The 20111-nt window shown below is 42.6% G+C and overlaps 1 protein-coding gene across 1 annotated transcript in view; it reads left to right on the top strand.

The window, feature by feature from the left end:
* Positions 1–20111, top strand: part of HSD17B4 (hydroxysteroid 17-beta dehydrogenase 4) — a 412752-nt gene that overhangs the window by 98839 nt on the left and 293802 nt on the right. Inside the window, exon 6 of the mRNA XM_077290859.1 lies at positions 4337–4383. Coding sequence (XP_077146974.1) covers positions 4337–4383 — 47 coding nt within the window. The remainder of the gene's footprint in view (positions 1–4336; positions 4384–20111) is intronic.

Raw genomic sequence — 20111 nt, forward strand, 5'->3', positions numbered from 1 at the left:
TGAGGGTGGGAGGCAGTTCACATCAAAACAGCAGCTCTGGGAGGCTATTCTGACTTCATGCAAAGAAATAGAAGCAGAAACTCTCCAAAAACTTACAAGTTCAATGGATGCAAGAATTGTGAAGGTGACATCAAAGAAAGGTTCCTATGTTAACATGTAACTTGGCCTGTTAGGATGTTTTGGAGTTAAATAGCTTTTTTGTTCAGTGAATGTGACCTCCTAATGCTGCAAATTCCACAAATGAGCATTTTCAGTTCTTTAAAACATATCAAATGTTTAGAAATTCTACTGTGCCTAATAATTTGGAACAGTGCATTTTGAGGTTTTATTCATTTTGGAGATTATACTGTTATCATTAGGAGGTTTCTTCAATAAAATTCGATGTATACTCTAACGGGTGATGACTTTTATTAGACTGACTGTCATTTGCACTGACCATTTAGGAAAATCAGAGAAAAATGTAATTTGCATAATAATTTGGAACATAGTGTATACAGGGCAAAGCAGCTCTGCATGTTTAACTGCGTGTAGCACATCCAGTCTATAAGGACTACATGCCACCAGCTATTCATCAGTAGAAATAACTGTAAAAGTATACTATATATTTCATCAGTGGTGAACAGTGGTCCAGCCCAAGCCTATTATTCTTCAGGAGCCATTTTGATGACAAATGCCCTTTTAATAAAATGAATGAGTGGTCCAGACATGACCACTGACCTTTAGACCGCACATCAATATATGGGTTTCCTTCCAGTGTGCTATTTTGAAGTCACCAGGGCACAAAAATTGTAAGTTTTTCCATCTAAAGGGCATGAACCATATTCATTATTCTTATAATGCGAAATTTATTGCATAGAAAATGGCATTCTAATAATGTCAAGACATTAACATTGTTTTTAATTCTTGTATCCAATTTGCCTCGGTTGCACAGTGTATGTATCCTGCATGATGGTCCCTTCTGACCACAATACCTTGAGTAAAGGTCAAGCTTGTTACTGTGCACTGACCAGTTAATGAGCGGCTATGGAGGCAAAATTAAGAGAAAAATCCATAGTGCAAATATATACACTTGACTCTTAATTCATCACCTTACTGCACTAGATACTATTTTGTTTAACATAAGTTCTTCTTTTAACCCCCTTGGGTCTTCCCTAGAAGCTGTTAATTGTTACCATGGCAAAGTTAAATTACTCTGGAGACATCCATTTTAATTTTTACTTCTTAGTCTGTATAATTCAGGTATTTAATGTTTTAAGCTGTTACCTCTGATTTCTAAATCTTGTAGAGCTGTAGACTTCTCTTTCTCTAATGTTTCTAATAATATGGAAATAACGGTATCTCTTCAGAGAGCACTAGAACTAGTGCCACCTATTGGAAGTAGCAATCCTAACAGTCAATGTCGACCCTTAACGAGCCTTGTCACATGACTTGGGATAAAAGCCAAACCAGAATCTCAATTTGCAGACACTGTGTTTCGGGGTACTGCCCCTCGTCAGTGCAAAGTGGACTAGAGTTCTAGTCCTCTTCCTCTCTGAAGAGACAATTTGCATATTTCCCAGAGGAGCATTGCAGCTTTAAGTCTCCTCATCTCGACATGCTTAACATTTCACTCTCCGCAAGGAGAAACGCTACTTCTTGCATCCTAATAATATGGAAGAGTGTTTTGGGAAATTATATCCCTTTCCCTGCACATGCAGGATATCACATCCACGTTTATTATGGAGCCCAAAGGGTCATGCAGATCGGTCCAAGCTGGGACCAGCTCTTCCGACCCGAGTGTCTCCGCTTCATAGCCATATATTAAAGGGAATCTGTCACCCCCGGGATGTATATGAGCTATTAATATGGGCATACAGGTAATAGAAATGTTACGCTAGTCCTACCTGTCTGCCTTATATTAATGGTCTTGTTGTGGAGAAATATTATATTCTGTCTTTATGCTAATGATTTCTTCCAGGCTTCAGGGCATGAGGTGCCTGTAAGAAATCCCTGCCCCCTGTCCTCATTACAATATTACCCCCCTGCCATGCACATCAGTTATGTCCCTGCACACCCTCAGAAGTACATACCTCATCCTCCCTTCTGTGGGTGCTGCATTCAGGGATCAGGGGATCTGCGCAGGCGCCAGCGTCTTCCACTTCAGTGACCTCCGGTGTGCGCCTGTAAGGTGCTCTCTCCACTTCCTCCCTACATAGTCATCATCATGTACACATGGTTCCTAGCAATGACTATGCAGAGAGGAAGTGTGGAGAGCACCTTATCAACGTGTACTCCGGAGGTCACAGTGACTCGCCTGTGCAGAAGATCCTCTGGTCCTGGCTCAGAAACTGGTGAATCCCGGCAGCGCACAATGCTCGCGCTGGGGGGGATTAATAAGTCACACCGAGTGACTGCAGACTTATCGATTAGGACAGGACTGACCATTAAAGCAATTTTGACTACGTATGTTTATATCATGCTATATAATTGATGGTGGATTTGATGGTGCTCCAGATGATTATCACAGATTGAGATATACATATATATATATATTATTTTTATAACCCAACCCTGACTTTTACTTCTTAACAGCTTTGTCCCTGACCTGTTTGGAGACATCCTGATCCCACCTTCTCCTATGCCAGTTTCTTAATTTAGCCTTACCCTCTAAATTTCCTAACTTTTCCTTCCACAATTCTTTCCCTCTTGCATTAACCTTTTTTTTTCTCTGTTGATTCTTCTTCTTACTTGTTTAATAGAACAAGTTTTACATCACTCTGTTATGTTTTATTACTCGCCTTATTGTGTGTAACTATAATCCCCTTCCCAGAAATTGTTAAAAAATCCCCTCAAATTAACAGAATATTGTTTGGAGATCTCCTTGGGCTTTATGGTGTTGTTTCGTTAGTGGAGCCTCTTTCTAATGGTGTTGTGGCCTCTGGCCTTTCAGAGAAGGGGTGTATATACTGACAGCGCATGTGACACTTAGACTGCACACAGGTGGCTTCCTGGCCCTAAGCGTGTGACTTATGAATGTAATTGCTTGTCCCAGAAATTTTTAGAGGTTCATAACAAAAAATTGGCATATTCATATGTATTCACCCCTTTTGCTATTTGATCGCATAAATATAATTTATGACTAGATTTTTCTCACTTCGCCAACTTACATTATTTAGTGCTGATGTATCACGCGCAAATTGGATGACAAAAATATTTAAACCCAGGTTGTAATGTAACGGAATAGGTAAAAAGCCAAGGGGGCGGTGAATTCCTTCAGAAGACACAGTATGCGCTTATTCCCACTACTGTACTGATCATTCTTTTTTTTTTTTCTTTTTAAACCCCCATACATAATTCAAGATATGGACCTTTTTATTTAGTGCTTATTTTTATGGTTTCTGGGGGTGTTGCTGACAGGTTAATAATGCAAAACGGCCTAAATACAGGCCCTCCCAGGGCATCCTGTGAGCAACGCACCCTTGTAGAAAATAATAATAAAAAAACATAAAAATGTGTACTAAAGTATAATACTTATATCTCTTTAACCGTATGGCGGAATTAACATGGAAAAAAATGCATATTCAGGGGAGGAGCGGAAATAAAATTAAGTAGAAATTGGTTATTTTTAACGTTGTGACAGACCTTCTTTAAAGGGAATCTGTCAGCAGTTTTTTGCTATATAATCTAAGATCAATATAATGTAGGGCAAGCAAGCCTGATTCCACGGATGTATCACTTACTGGGCTGCTTGGGGTAGTGATCATAGAATACCTGTTTGCTCTGATGAAGTCTTCTGCTCTGCGTATAACACCACCCACACCCCTGACTAACAGCTTACCGTGTACACAGTGCAGTGTGAGCAAGCTGCCAGTCAGTGGTGGGGGCGGGGTCACACACAGTAGCCTGACTGCTGGCCATGTGAGCTGTTGTCCCACAGTGTTATTCTCCTGCTGATAAAATGCTGATTGCATCGATACTACAGCACACAGTCTAATAAGTGACACATCCCTGGAATCGGGGTCTTGTGACTTACGGTATATTATTCTGCTCTTAGATTAAATTGCAAAAACTTGGTGACAGATTCCCTTTAAAGGGATTCTTGGCATATCTTACGTCATCATCAGGTGCAGACGATGTAGCATCATTGGGTGCCTGTCAGGATTATACACCTTACTGTTCATTAAAATAGGACACATGCATGATTGGGTGGCAGACACCTGTTGACTCGGCATCTTGATGCAGAAGTGAGAGATGCTGGGGAGTGATGGCTGACATTATCCATTATCCATAAATCACCGTTTTCTGTAGGCAGCTTTTCATATAAGACTTATCAAACTTTCAAAATTGTATTTTGCAGAATTTTGAGGGATCGCTCTTTTGCAAGAGTAAGTGATGCAGACTGGGGTGAGTACAGATTTCTGTTCTTGATACTTGTGATTGTTCAGTGGAAGATTTTTGCAGATGTAAATAACAGGAGAGATGTTTTAATTTTTGTCTTGCAGCTGTTCTGCCATATGTTCACTTTGTCATAAAATAAAGAATGATGATCTATAACAGTATATATTCTAGTTATGACTGCAGCTTCCACAGACAGTGAAACATAAAGCATTCATTCTCTGTAGCACTGCACCATGATTCGTGGGAATGTTATTCTGTTATTTTTCTGTGCACCTTTTTTTTTTTTTTTTTTTTTTTTTTAAGCACACTTTATCTCTAATTTAGCTTTTATTCTGTTAGTTCCCACTATACAGACAGACCATGCACGTGTCTTAGTGCTATTCAATATACAGTATGTCCCATTCTCCTTAGTCTGCTGCCACTTTCACAATAAAATAATTACAGTATAAGACTCTCCAGAATCATCTTTTATTCTAGATCACTTGATTAGTGAGTATAGCTGATAACTTGCAGTACTGACCATCTGAAATCCTTCACTAAACTCTGTAGCGTCCTTTTCTTGCTACTAGGGTAGCGTCTCAGGATTTTACAATGTGCACTCCTCCAATGAACATGGCAGCTGAGGGTGATACTCGGTATGCCGCTTAGTTCAGTGTAGCCCCCGGCACAGACTCCTGGTGGTCCATATTGCAAGTTACCTGCAGAAATCAATAGAGGGATTTAGAAAAAACTATTATACTGCAGAGTCCTACACTGATAATTTTCATATGAAAGTGGATTTACATTTTACTTGAGTATTTCCACTGATAAAAGTAGCAAAACAATTCTTTCCCATGGGAAGCAGATTTTGGAGGTTATGAAAACTGGTATTGCTAGTCTTAAATGCAAAAGACTATCCCCTAATATTATGCTGAATCTGATAGCAGCTCTGATTTGGCCGATCTCCAGCTGTTTGTGACCTCCTGGATCGCTCCAGTGTTTGCTGGGTGTTCAGGAAATCGCTCCTCAATGTAAGTCTAACAGCCAGAACGAGGCTCTTCTAGACTTACACTGAGAGGTTGTGACCGGTGTCTCTGACTTCCGGTCTGTCAGAAGCTGCGGTCACAAAATGAAGGGGGAGTGAAGTGGTGCCGGGAAGGCGGCGGCTGGTAAGCATATTGCTAGTGTTAGGGAACTTACATTACTGGCACCACTCAAGCGCTGAAATGAAGAACAACCCCCCCCCCAAAAAAAAAAAAATGCAGGAGTGGTCACTTGGCCTTTTCTTACTATATTCCATAACTTCACGTCTTTTTCACTTCATATCCTTCACGTAGCAACAGGAAGGAAATGATCTTTATACTCCTCGCCACGATTCGGTGTTCAGTCCTCGGGGGGGGGGGGGGGGTGCTGGTTCAGTCACTGTGCTGAGTATAGAGAGCGGCACTGTAACCTCACCCCCAGCCCTGACTGACACACTGACACTCGCTCTGCATTGAGGCCGACTGCCAGTCAGGGCCAGGTGTGCGGTTACAGCGCCGCTCTCTATACTCAGCGCAGTGAATGAACCGGCGCCGCTCCCAGGACTGGATACCGATTGCTGGCGGGGGGCATAAAGATCGTTTTCTCCCAGCTGCATTCCTCAGCATGCAGGCACCAGACAGCATCATAACGCAGTTAACCTGCAGATTAACCCTATATCTGCAGGTCAACAGTGTTAATCCTGGTGACAGGTTCCCTTTAATTCCGCTAGATAAGTTACTTCCAGAGGACTCTGTCAAAAGCTTACCCCTTCTCCATACTAAAAACACAAACACTTGAGTAATCTGAATGTATATATACGATGGAGATAGCTATGTGAGGTTTATGGGCACTTTTTAGATGGGTAATGGTGACACACTGTAGTCTTCAAGCGAAATAAGGACAAATATCAGCATGTACCTGATTGTCATAACACCATCAAATTGCTGAATAAAGACTGGTCTTGTGCATAGCCAACAGATTGAGCAACAGAATCAGGTTAACAAATGGGACAAATGAATATATAAATCAGCGTAATGGCAGAAATGCCAAGGAATGTCCAAAATAAACAGTGTTGGCATGAGACAAGCTGAAGTCCACAAAAAGCATCCTAAGGCTAAGTTCACACGTTGTGTTTTTTTTGGAAAATTAAAAGCAGCTTTTTAGTACTAGCAAAATCTGAGATTTCAGAAATCTCATACACATTTTGTTTTTTTTCTTCACTGAATAGGAAAACGGCTGCTTTTTTTAAAAAAAACTGCAGCATGTCAATTCTTTCAGCGTTTTTGAAGCCTTTTTTCACCCACAGAAAGCAATGAGTAAGTGCTAAAACGCGTCAAAAACATTGCCATCAGTTTTTGCAGTGTTTTTAGTGATAAAAAAGTAAGTATAGCAGGATGTGAAACCTATTTATTTTTGTGATTTTTCTCAAGTTTCAACCAAAATGTCTTGGTCTCCTCACCTGAGAAAGGCAGTTAGGATTAGTACAGCTTTACTAAATTAGTGATATGTGAAAAAGTAAGCAATACTTGACCAATTTGTGAAATTAAACAATGCCTGACCAACTCACCAGCCCTGACCAATGTGTGAAAGTAAGCAACCTAGGAAATGCTCTGGTGATGTCTTAGGTGAACTATTCTCTACCAATGTTACGGATCTGCAACACAGGACTAAGGTAGAAGGGGGAAAACAGACCCTGCACTATGACTAGGCTGAAACCCTACGAAGGAGTGGGCGACCCATTCCTTGCGAATAGACCCACCGACGATCCTAGGTTAATCTCAAGCGAAGACCTATAGATAAGGGGAAGGGGTTCCCTAAAGGAACTAAGGACTGGGTACAAAAACTGGTCACCTCCTAGTAGAAAACATAGAGAAGTCCGCAGAAACCAATAGAAAACAGAAACTGAGGCTAGCAGAACCAGAGGTACCAGCACTGCACAAATAGCACACACAGAACACAAAGAAAAGCACCAAGCTAGAGCTCAAGCAGATTAACACTGTTGTCCAGGAAGGAATGGGAGGCAGGTGCTGGTTAATAAAGAGTGACACAAACACCTGACCCAAGACAAACCCAGCACCAGAGGAAAAAGACCAGCAGCCAGAACTCTACAAGAAAATGGCGGATAGTCACAAACTAAACAGATTCTGACAGTACCTCCCCTCTAAAGGGACTCTGTCACCTGAATTTGGAGGGAACAATTTTCAGCCATAGGGGCGGGGTTTTCGGGTGTTTGATTCACCCTTTCCTTACCTGCTGGCTGCATGCTGGCTGCAATATTGGATTGAAGTTCATTTTCTGTCCTCCATAGTACACGCCTGCGTAAGGCAAGATTGCCTTGTGCAGGCATGTACTACAGAGGACAGAGAATGAACTTCAATCCAATATTGCAGCCAGCATGCAGCCAGCGGGTAAGGAAAGGGTGAATCAAACACCCGAAAACCCCGCCCCTATGGCTGAAAATTGCTCCCTCCAAATTCAGGTGACAGAGTCCCTTTAAAGAGGATCCCCTGGATCCTCTAGGCTGGGCCTTATTTGCAAATCTCCTGTAAAAAGCCTTCATTAACCTTGAGGCTGAGACGTCCACAGCTTTCACCCAGGAATTGTCCTCGGGACCGAAACCCTTCCAGGACACAAGATACTGTATCCAGGAAGAAGGAATGTCTAATCTCACCGCTGCCGAGTTGACAATGTGAACCACTTTAAAAGGTCCTACAAACGTCGGCCCCAACTTTTTAGAAGGGATCTTCAAATGCAGATTCCTAGAGGACAACCAAACCATGTCCAAAACAACAAACCTCGCCTCCATTCTTCTCTTGTCAAAAAAATTCTTAAACCTCCTATTAGCCTGTTGAAGATTATGGCGCACACTGGTCCAAACCCTTTCCAAATTTCCAGAAAAACTCTACTCCTCAGGCACCGCCACCGCAATCCTCGAAAAAGGACCGAAAGATGGATTCTTCCCAGTACATCAAAAGAAAGGAGAACACCCAGCCGAAGAAGACGTATGATTATTGAGAGCAAACTCAGCTAATGGTAGATATTCCGACCACATCTCCTGAGTGCCCGCTACAAAACATCTCAAAAACTGCTCAACGTCCTGGTTCTTCCTCTCGGTCTGTCCATTGGACTGCGAATAATAGCCCAATGAAAATGACAAATTTATGTCTGTCACAAAAGGCATGCTAAAAGTGAGCCACAAACTGTGGTCCCCTATCGGTGACAATGTCTGTGGGAACACCATGGAGTCGGTCACTCTTTCACAAATGCCCTGGCAAGTGTCTTAGCGCAGGGTAATTTATTGAACGGGACCAGATGACACATCTTACTAAACTGATCCACAACGACCAAGATAACAGAAAAACCCTCGGAGACTGGCAGGTCGGTGATAAAATCCATTGAAAGATGCGTCCATGGAAAACTAGGAACCTCTAACTGGCAAAACAACCCTGCCGCCAGAGAATGAGAAGCCTTAGACCTAGCGCACACTGTACACTGACACACCCACTTGACAATTTCTCTTAGCCACCCCGGCCACCAGAAACTCCGACTGATCAACTTTCTTGTTTCGGCAATCCCTGGATGACCTGCCAAACAAGACTCATGACATTCCTTAAATAAAGCTCTCCTCAGGGCTTCAGGCCATACGGAGTGTTACAGTCCTGGCCAAAAGTATTCACACCCCTGCAATTCTGTCAGATAATACTCCGTTTCTTCCTGAAAATGATTGCAAACACAAATTCTTTGTTATTATTAGCTTCATTTAATTTGTCTTAAATGAAAAAAACACAAAAAGAATTGTCCTAAAGCCAAATTGGATATAATTCCACACCAAACATAAAAAAAGGGGTGGACAAAAGTATTGGCACTGTTGGAAAAATCATGTGATGCTTCTCTAATTTGTGTAATTAACAGCACCTGTAACTTACCTGTGGCACCTAACAGGTGTTGACAATAACTAAATCACACTTGCAGCCAGTTGACATGGATTAAAATTGACTCAACCTCTGTCCTGTGTCCTTGTGTGTACCACACAGAGCATGGAGAAAAGAAAGAAGACCAAAGAACTGTCTGAGGACTTGAGAAACCAAATTGTGAGGAAGCATGAGTAATCTCAAGGCTACAAGTCCATGTCCAAAGACCTGAATGTTCCTGTGTCTACCGTGCGCAGTGTCATCAAGAAGTGTAAAGCCCATGGCACTGTGGCTAACCTCCCTAGATGTGGACGGAAAATAAAAATTGACAAGAGATTTCAACGCAAGATTGTGCGGCTGTTGGATAAAGAACCTCGACTAACATCCAAACAAGTTCAAGCTGCCCTGCAGTCCGAGGGTACAACAGTGTCAAGCCTTACTATCCGTCGGCGTCTGAATGAAAAGGGACTGTATGGTAGGAGACCCAGGAAGACCCCACTTCTTACCCCAAGACATAAAAAAGCCAGGCTGGAGTTTGCCAAAACTTACCTGAAAAAGCCTAAAATGTTTTGGAAGAATGTTCTCTGGTCAGATGAGACAAAAGTAGAGCTTTTTGGGCAAAGGCATCAACATAGAGTTTACAGGAGAAAAAAAGAGGCATTCAAAGAAAAGAACACGGTCCCTACAGTCAACCATGGCGGAGGTTCCCTGATGTTTTGGGGTTGCTTTGCTGCCTCTGGCACTGGACTACTTGCCCGTGTGCATGGCATTATGAAGTCTGAAGACTACCAACAAATGTTGCAGCATAATGTTGGGCCCAGTGTGAGAAAGCTGGGTCTCCCTCAGAGGTCATGGGTCTTCCAGCAGGACAATGACCCAAAACACACTTCAAAAAGCACTAGAAAATGGTTTGAGAGAAAGCACTGGAGACTTCTAAGGTGGCCAGCAATGAGTCCAGACCTGAATCCCATAGAACACCTGTGGAGAGATCTAAAAATGGCAGTTTGGAGAAGGCACCCTTCAAATATCAGGGACCTGGAGCAGTTTGCCAAAGAAGAATGGTCTAAAATTCCAGCAGAGCATTGTAAGAAACTCATTGATGGTTACCGGAAGCAGTTGGTCGCAGTTATTTTGGCTAAAGGTTGTACAACCAAGTAATAGACTGAGGGTGCCAATACTTTTGTCTGGCCCATTTTTGGAGTTTTGTGTGAAATGATCAATGTTTTGCTTTTTGCTTTATTCTCTTTTGTGTTTTTTCATTTAAGACAGATTAAATGAAGATAATAATACCAAAGAATTTGTGTTTGCAGTCATTTTCAGGAAGAAACTGAGTATTATCTGACAGAATTGCAGGGGTGTGAATACTTTTGGCCATGACTGTAGTTGGTGCCGCATCCTGGGCTTTAAGAATGCTATTTTCCAACTCAGAACCTAATGCTGCCACCTCCACCCCTCTCTGCAGAATAGATTCTTCCTTTTCAGTATTAACCGCTGGGGAGAAAATTTGAGACAAAGCATCAGCTTTAACATTTTTTTGTCCCAGGGATATATGTCACATAGGAATGGAACCTGGCAAAAAACAGTGTCCACCTATCTTGACGGGCATTCAAACGTTTAGCAGCATCCAGGTAAATCAGGTTCTTATGATCAGAAAGACTTGTATAGGATGTCTAGCGCCCTCCAAAAAATGTTGCCAATGCTCAAGCTCAAGCTTAATAGCCAGCAATTCTCGGTTCCCAACATTGTAGTTGAGCTCCGCCTCTGAAAATTTTTTAGAAAAGAAAGCACAGGGATGCACCCCATCCTCCCCCCTCCTGGGACAGAACAGCCCCCTCTCCTACTGATGAGGTGTCCACCTCTACCAGAAAGGGCTTAGTCTCATCTGTCTGGATCAAAACAGGAGCAGAGCTAAACCTCTCCTTGAGATGCTCAAAAGCCTTAACAGCCTCAGGGGATCATTGGACAGTATTGGAACCCTTCTTAGTAAGATCAGTAAGGGGTTTTGCGATAACAGAAAAATTATTTATGAATTTTCTATAATTAGCAAACCCCAAAAATCTTTGAATCGACTTCAAGCATTCATGTCTAGGCCACTCCAATGCTGCCTGAACCTTCACCGGGTCCATCTCAAAACCATCACTTGAAACAAAGTACCCCAAAAACCTAATTTTCTGTACCGCAAACTCGCGGATGTCATAATGAAATTTTGAAAGAACGCCAGAGCATTTGTAAGGTCGAAAGGCATAACTAGACACTCAAAATGACCTTCCGGGGTATTAAAGGCTGTCTTCCATTTATCGCCTCCTTTAACCCACAGCAAATTATATGCTCCATGGAGATCGATCTTAGAGAACCACTTGGCTTCAACTAATTGGTTAAACAAATCCGGAATTAGCGGCAAGGGGTAAGGATTGCGCACAGTGATCTTATTAATCTCCCTGAAATCCAGACATGGCCTAAGACCCCCATCTTTTTTTCTTTGACAAAAAAAGAACCCCACTGCCACAGGAGACTTAGAGGGTCTTATATGACCTGCGGCAAGACTAGTCTGCAGGTATTCCTTTAAGGCCTCCCTCTCGGGAATCGTTAGATTAAATAAACGACCCTTAGGGAGAGTAGCACCTGGGACGAACTCAGTAGCGCAATCCTAATCTCTGAGGTGGGAGAGCTTGTGACTCCACTTCTGAAAATACTTTCCAGAATTCCTGAATGGCTTCAGTTCATTTTTCACAACAGCAGCAATGTGTACATCACAACAATTCCCATAACACGCCTGACCCCAGGATCTTATAGTACTTGACGACCAGTCCAGTACAGGATTGTGCATTTTTAACCAGGGTAACCCCAGGACAACTGGAAAAGGCAATTTATCAAGTACAAACAAATCTAAAGATTCCTGGTGTTCCATATTCACACAGTGAGTGGAAACCTGGTGATAAAGGTACAGAATCAATCTTATACTTGTCTAGAAATTGTTGATCAATCAATTTAAGTGCAGAACCACAGTCCACCATCACTTGAAAATCAATCGAATGACCACGACAGGTAGAACTACCAGAAAAAGAAACTCGCGAAAGGGAGGGTTATTCTGATTGACCCTTTTTTTTTCTCTTTTCCTTTTTCTGAGTCCATTGCTTAATAAAATGGTCAGCCTTACCACAATAAAGGCATAGCCCCTCAGAGAATCTTCTCTGCCTTTCCTGGGAACGAGAGGACATCGCCCCAAGTTGCATCGGCTCCCCACAGTCAACGGGGCTCTCCAGCAAAATTGAAGCCTTCTCATTCTTTCTACTTTTTAATCTTCTATCCACCTGGATAGCTAATTGCATAGCAGCCTCAAGCGTAGCAGGTGCAGGATATGCAATGAGCAAATATTTAACCCTGTCATTCAAGCCTGCGAAAAACTGACTCTTGAGTGTTGGATCATTCCAGCTGACCTCTGCAGACCATCATCTGAACTGGGTACAATATCTCTCAGCGTCGTCAGAACCCTGTTTCAGCCGCCTGAGTTCTGCCTCGGCTGTAGTGACCAGATCAGGATCATCATATAATACCCCCATAGCAGAAAAAAACCCTTCTACTGACATCAAACAAGGGTCATCCGGATGCAATGGAAATGCCCAAACTTGCGGCTCGCTTCGCAATAACGACATAATAATCCTCAGACACTGTAATTCAGCCCCTGAAGACCTGGGTCTAAGCCGAAAATAAAGTAAGCATGCATTTTTAAACTATAAAAATTCCTGCCGTTTACCAAAAAAAACATTCAGGCAAACCCATCTTAGGTTCTTCAGAGCGGATTCCAGGGCAATTACTTACGTGCTGCTGTAAGCTGGCAACTTCCAACGTTAACCCTTGCAGACGCTGAGCAAGATCTTGAACGCTGTTCATGTTGGAGAAATCCGGGAGGGTTTTTTTTTTTTTATATTTATCTTTCTGGCTGGACAAACTGTTACGGATCTGCAACAGAGGACTAAGGTAGAAGGGGGAAAACTGACCCTGCACTATGACTAGTCTGAAACCCTACAATGGAGTGGGCGACACATTCCTTGCGAATAGACCCACCGACGATCCTAGTAGAAACAGGGCCGGCCCGAACGTATAGGCGAACTAGGCGGCCGCCTAGGGCGCCGACCCTAAGGGGGCGCCAGAGAAAAAATAGAAAAAATTATAAAAAATCTTTTCAAAAGGCAAAAGGTATATGGAGCGGAGCTGAATGTGTATATGAGGTGTATGGAGCGGATCCATGTGTGTATGAGGTGTACGGAGCGGAGCCGTGTGTATGAGGTGTACGGAGCGGAGTCGTGTGTGTATGAGGTGTATGGAGCGGAGCTAAATGTACGAGGTGTACGGAGCGGAGCCGCGTGTGTACGAGGTGTATGGAACGGAGCGCGTGTGTACGGAGCGCAGCCACGTGTGTAGGAGTAGCTATGTGTGGCCATTAAACGGTACGAAGTATCATGTGCGGCCAATATACAGTATGGAGCATCATGTGTGGTCATTATACAGTATGGAGCATCATGTGTGGCCATTATACGGTATGGAGCATCATGTGTGGCCATTATACGGTATGGAGCATCATGTGTGGCCATTATACAGTATGGAGCACTGTGTGGCCATATTTTTTTGTTTATAATTATTCTTTATGAAACAGTGTGATCAGCAGTGCTAAATGGGTGTGGTTGGGATGTGGATATGGGTGTGGCTATTTATGAATGGGTGTGATCAGGGGTGTGGCCTAAAATTTGCCGCGGCGCGCAAACTTTGTCCCTCTTTCCCATCTTCAAAAGTTGGGAAGTATGTTAAAAGTAGTAGGGGCGCAGCAAAATAGTTTCGCCTAGGGCGCCGTAATCTCTCGGGCCGGCCCTGAGTAGAAAACACAGAGATATCCGCAGAAACCAATAGAAATCAGAAACTGAGGCTAGCAGAACCAAGCAGATTAACTGTTGTCCAGCAAAGGAATGGGAGGCAGGTGCTGGTTAATAAAGAGTGATACAAACACCTGACCCAAGACAAACCCAGCACCAGAGGAAAAAGACCAGCAGCCAGAACTCCACAAGAAAATGACACATAGTCACAAATTAAACAGATTTAAACAACCAATTCAACTCTTCCTCCACCCTCCCCTCGTAGTTTTTACTTATGCAATTGTGTGTTTTTTCATGAACTCATATGAACTTTTTTGTTCAGAATAGTCACTATTTTTTTTCAGACACAAAAATCTTTTTCCACTAAATAATTTTATCAAATTGCCCTTTTTTCCAAAAAATGTTTTATGGTTTCACATGTGTCTTGCATTGGTTGCCTAAAACCTTGTATTGAGCTTTGAGATCCTGAAAAACGCAGCAAGAAAGTGGCAAAATCTGCATTTTTACTGCCAAGATATCAGGTTTTGGCTGCAGAAGAAAGCATCGTGTGAACATAGCCTAACATGAAATCTAACAGTATGCCATCTTAATCCTTTACTTATACAGTAGAGTCGTTTAGAAAAATGTTCATCTGTGCAAAGTGAATGTTGGATATCTCCCTCCTTGATGCTCCGAACAAGCTGAAGCCCAGGGTCTGGGACCTGCATGACATGCCACTTATTTCATAGTTTTGCTCATTTTTACTTTTATTTCATCTTCTCATGGAAACCTTTTACTAAGTGGTGTTTTTGTTTCTGCTATATTTGCCCTACATTCCCTGTCCGCAGCACTAAAAGCTCCATGTTTACGGTCTGGTAAAGCGTTTTATCTTGGGAGCAGTGTTCTACGGGAGAGTGGAATCGTGTCTTTTCCCATTAAGTAAGGGATGTGATATAGGACAGTATATAATAGGATCTAAATCTTACTAAAATTAACCGAGACTATTTTTATATTTCACCCTAAACCAGTTATTATTTGGTAATGACACCATACTTATTTTCCCTTCAGCTCTCTTACAAATTAGCTGTGCCGGCTTTTGCCTTGAGTACCAGCTCTTATGGCACGGGTTTTAGAAATCTGCCCTACTGCCAGAGGAGCAGAAAAACTGCAGTGCCACTCTCTTATTCTATGGCATCTCTCTAGCTATAGAAATGGGCTATAAGGAGGGATGTATGGGCAGGGCAGTTGCTTAGGGCGGCAGTAATTGGGGGCAGCACTTAAGTGAGGTTGTGTATTTTTATTTTTTTTATTTTCAAACTTGGAGATGTTGGATAGTTTGCTTTAATAATCCCGATGCACGCAGCAATAGATTACCTTTTTTGCAGTGCTCCATGCTGCTGAGCATTACAGCAAGATCCATTACTCGCCCTGCCGTCAGCAAACTGACGCTTTCGTTATCCTCGAGAAGCCCTGATTATAGGGCGCAGATCAGCGGGAGTTACCACAGCTCGACCAATCAGAGCCTCTCACTGATAACAGCAATGCTGATAGATATTCCTGGGTCCAGCAGACCCAGAGTACAGGACAGACTGACATTGTTTTTTGGTGGGTCCTGTGAAAACCCAGAAGATAAGTGACCGGCTTATATTTACGCTAACAACAAAGGGTTGGGGGGAGAGAAAATTTTGCATGTCATAAATGAGCTATTTGTTGACCATATTGTTTCTAGAGGGGTTCTCCAGGCTAGGGTAAGTTTTTTGGCAATAACTTTCCTAAATTCTCCTGTGATAAGGCGAGATGAGCATATTTCACCTGTTCTAAGCTGCCAGACTGAGCTGTTGCACTGGTCAGAATGTAGCGTCCAGTTGCGGTGTCTTAGGCAGGGGCGTTATGATTGCGGCTGCAGAGGATGTGACTGGCCTTGGGTTGTAGGGGGGCTGTTCTCAAATACACATCCAGGTGAACTATTGTGGATCTGAGAGCCACTTGATCTCTGCCCTGCAATAGCTATATACACTCCTGACCCTGGAGGTCCCCAGCAGCAGGTGATGTGACACGTCCCGTTGCAACGTTTGGACTCTGTTGAATTTTGAAGGACCTTAAGTTACACTACTGTTCAGTTTAATAGGAGCTGAGGTGCAGTTCTGATCATCAGGCACTACACCGTGTATGGAACTATGCTGCTCACCTACGTAGTCAGTTTATGTTCGCCTTCAAAGCTTAAAACTACTGATTGGTGTGGGACCCCAACAGATTTGATATTTATCAACTTTGCTAAGGATAAGTCATTAATGCCAAAGTAGTGAACAGCCCCTTTAATTACTGAATTTATGATGAAATTGAGAATAAAACTGGGTCTGGATAGTAGCATATCTTTGGTGACCTCATACTGGGAAACCAGCAATGACTGGAGCGCCACCACTGGTGAGTACCTTATGCAACATGAGCTGTAAGTACAGACCAGGTGATAGGTCAGTTGATTCATAACGGGAATCTTAAATCTTTTGATATACTGCAGCAGGAATTCCAGTTCCCAGGGTTAAAGTGGTATCAATATAGAAGGGTTCAGCACGCATTTCAGGCACAAAAAAAGAGAGAGCCTATAGTGATCCAGAAGGATTTAATGTTGGACTTTATACTAAATAACAACGGAACAAAAGGGGCAATATCCGAAGTATATGGCGATTTGCTACATACCTTTCTAATGGATTACCCTATTAAGGCCAGGGGGAAATGGGAGGATGAACTGGGGCAAATAGACGATGATAGGTGGGAGTCTATATTGGAATACATACCCAAGCTGTCGATGAGTGAACCTCGGAGACTATCGCAATTGTATGTGATAAATAGGGCTTACAGGACACCCGACATGTTGTTTAACCCCTTCACCCCCAAGGGTGGTTTGCACGTTCATGACCGGGCCAATTTTTACAATTCTGACCACTGTCCCTTTATGAAGTTATAACTCCGAAACGCTCCAACGGATCTTAGCGATTCTGAGATTGTTTTCTTGTAACATATTGTACTTCATGATAGTGGTAAAATTTCTTCGATATTACTTGCGTTTATTTGTGAAAAAAAAGGAAAATTGGCGAAAATTTTGAAAATTTGGTAATTTTCCAACTTTTAATTTTTATTCTGTTAAACCAGAGAGTTATGTGACACAAAATAGTTAATAAATAACATTTCCCACATGTTAACTTTACATCAGCGCAATTTTGGAAACAAAATTTTTTTTTTTAGGAAGTTATAAGGGTTAAAATTTGAACAGCAATTTCTCATTTTTACAACATAATTTACAAAACCATTTTTTTTAGGGACCACCTCACATTTGAAGTCATTTTGAGGGGTCTATATGGCAGAAAATACCAAAAAGTGACACCATTCTGAAAACTGCACCCCTCAAGCTGCTCAAAACCACATTCAAGAAGTTTATTAACCCTTCAGGTGTTTCACAGCAGCAGAAGCAACATGGAAGGAAAAAATTAACATTTTACTTTTTAGTCAAAAAAATGATCTTTCAGCAATAATTTTTTTAATTTCCCAAGGGTAAAAATAGAAAATGGACCTTAAAAGTTGTTGCCCAATTTGTCCTGAGTACGCTGATACCCCACATGTGAGGGAGAACCACTTTTTGGGCGCACGGCAGAGCTCAGAAGGAAAGGAGCGTCGTTTGACATTTTCAAGCTAAAATTGGCTGCAATTGAAATCGGACGCCATGTCGTGTTTGGCCAGCCCCTGATGTGCCTAAACAGTGGAAACCCCCCATAAGTGACCCCATTTTGGAAACTAGACCCCCTAAGGAACTTATCTAGATGCGTCGTGAGCACTTTTATCCCCCAAGTGCTTCACGAAAGTTTATAACGCCCGGGTGTGAAAATAAAAAATCCTATTTTTTCTACAAACATAATCGTTTAGTCCCCAATTTTTTATTTTCTCAAGGGTAGCAGGAGAAATTGGACCCCAAAAGTTGTTGTCCAATTTGTCCTGAGTACACTGATACCCCATATGTGGGGGGGAACCACTGTTTGGGCGCATGGCAGGGCTCAGAAGGAAAGGGGCGCCCTTTCACATTTTCAAGCTAAAATTGGCTGGAATTGAGATCGGATGTCATGTCGTGTTTGGCGAGCCCCTGATGTGCCTAAACAGTAGAAACCCCCCATAAGTGACCCCATTTTGGAAACTAGACCCCCTAAGGAACTTATCTAGATGTGTCGTGAGCACTTTTATCCCCCAAGTGCTTCACGAAAGTTTATAACGCCCGGGTGTGAAAATAAAAAATCCCATTTTTTCTACAAACATGATCGTTTAGTCCTCAATTTTTTATTTTCTCAAGGGTAGCAGGAAAAATTGGACCCCAAAAGTTGTTGTCCAATTTGTCCTGAGTAGGCTGATACCCCATATGTGGGGGGGAACCACTGTTTGGGCGCATGGCAGGGCTCAGAAGGAAAGGAGCGCCCTTTGACATTTTCAAGCTAAAATTGGCTGGAATTGAGATCGGATGTCATGTCGTGTTTGGCGAGCCCCTGATGTGCCTAAACAGTGGAAACCCCCCATAAGTGACCCCATTTTGGAAACTAGACCCCCTAAGGAACTTATCTAGATGTGTCGTGAGCACTTTTATCCCCCAAGTGCTTCACGAAAGTTTATAACGCCCGGGTGTGAAAATAAAAAATCCCATTTTTTCTACAAACATGATAGTTTAGTCCTCAATTTTTTATTTTCTCAAGGGTAGCAGGAAAAATTGGACCCCAAAAGTTGTTGTCCAATTTGTCCTGAGTAGGCTGATACCCCATATGTGGGGGGGAACCACTGTTTGGGCGCATGGCAGGGCTCAGAAGGAAAGGAGCGCCCTTTGACATTTTCAAGCTAAAATTGGCTGGAATTGAGATCGGATGTCATGTCGTGTTTGGCGAGCCCCTGATGTGCCTAAACAGTGGAAACCCCCCATAAGTGACCCCATTTTGGAAACTAGACCCCCTAAGGAACTTATCTAGATGTGTCGTGAGCACTTTTATCCCCCAAGTGCTTCACGAAAGTCTATAACGCCCGGGTGTGAAAATAAAAAATCCCATTTTTTCTACAAACATGATCGTTTAGTCCTCAATTTTTTATTTTCTCAAGGGTAGCAGGAAAAATTGGACCCCAAAAGTTGTTGTCCAATTTGTCCTGAGTACACTGATACCCCATATGTGGGGGGGAACCACTGTTTGGGCGCATGGCAGGGCTCAGAAGGAAAGGGGCGCCCTTTCACATTTTCAAGCTAAAATTGGCTGGAATTGAGATCGGATGTCATGTCGTGTTTGGCGAGCCCCTGATGTGCCTAAACAGTGGAAACCCCCCATAAGTGACCCCATTTTGGAAACTAGACCCCCTAAGGAACTTATCTAGATGTGTCGTGAGCACTTTTATCCCCCAAGTGCTTCACGAAAGTCTATAACGCCCGGGTGTGAAAATAAAAAATCCCATTTTTTCTACAAACATGATCGTTTAGTCCTCAATTTTTTATTTTCTCAAGGGTAGCAGGAAAAATTGGACCCCAAAAGTTGTTGTCCAATTTGTCCTGAGTAGGCTGATACCCCATATGTGGGGGGGAACCACTGTTTGGGCGCATGGCAGGGCTCAGAAGGAAAGGAGCGCCCTTTGACATTTTCAAGCTAAAATTGGCTGGAATTGAGATCGGATGTCATGTCGTGTTTGGCGAGCCCCTGATGTGCCTAAACAGTGGAAACCCCCCATAAGTGACCCCATTTTGGAAACTAGACCCCCTAAGGAACTTATCTAGATGTGTTGTGAGCACTTTTATCCCCCAAGTGCTTCACGAAAGTCTATAACGCCCGGGTGTGAAAATAAAAAATCCCATTTTTTCTACAAACATGATCGTTTAGTCCTCAATTTTTTATTTTCTCAAGGGTAGCAGGAAAAATTGGACCCCAAAAGTTGTTGTCCAATTTGTCCTGAGTAGGCTGATACC

This window comes from Ranitomeya variabilis, chromosome 1, assembly GCF_051348905.1.
Source record: "Ranitomeya variabilis isolate aRanVar5 chromosome 1, aRanVar5.hap1, whole genome shotgun sequence".
Taxonomy (NCBI): domain Eukaryota; kingdom Metazoa; phylum Chordata; class Amphibia; order Anura; family Dendrobatidae; genus Ranitomeya; species Ranitomeya variabilis.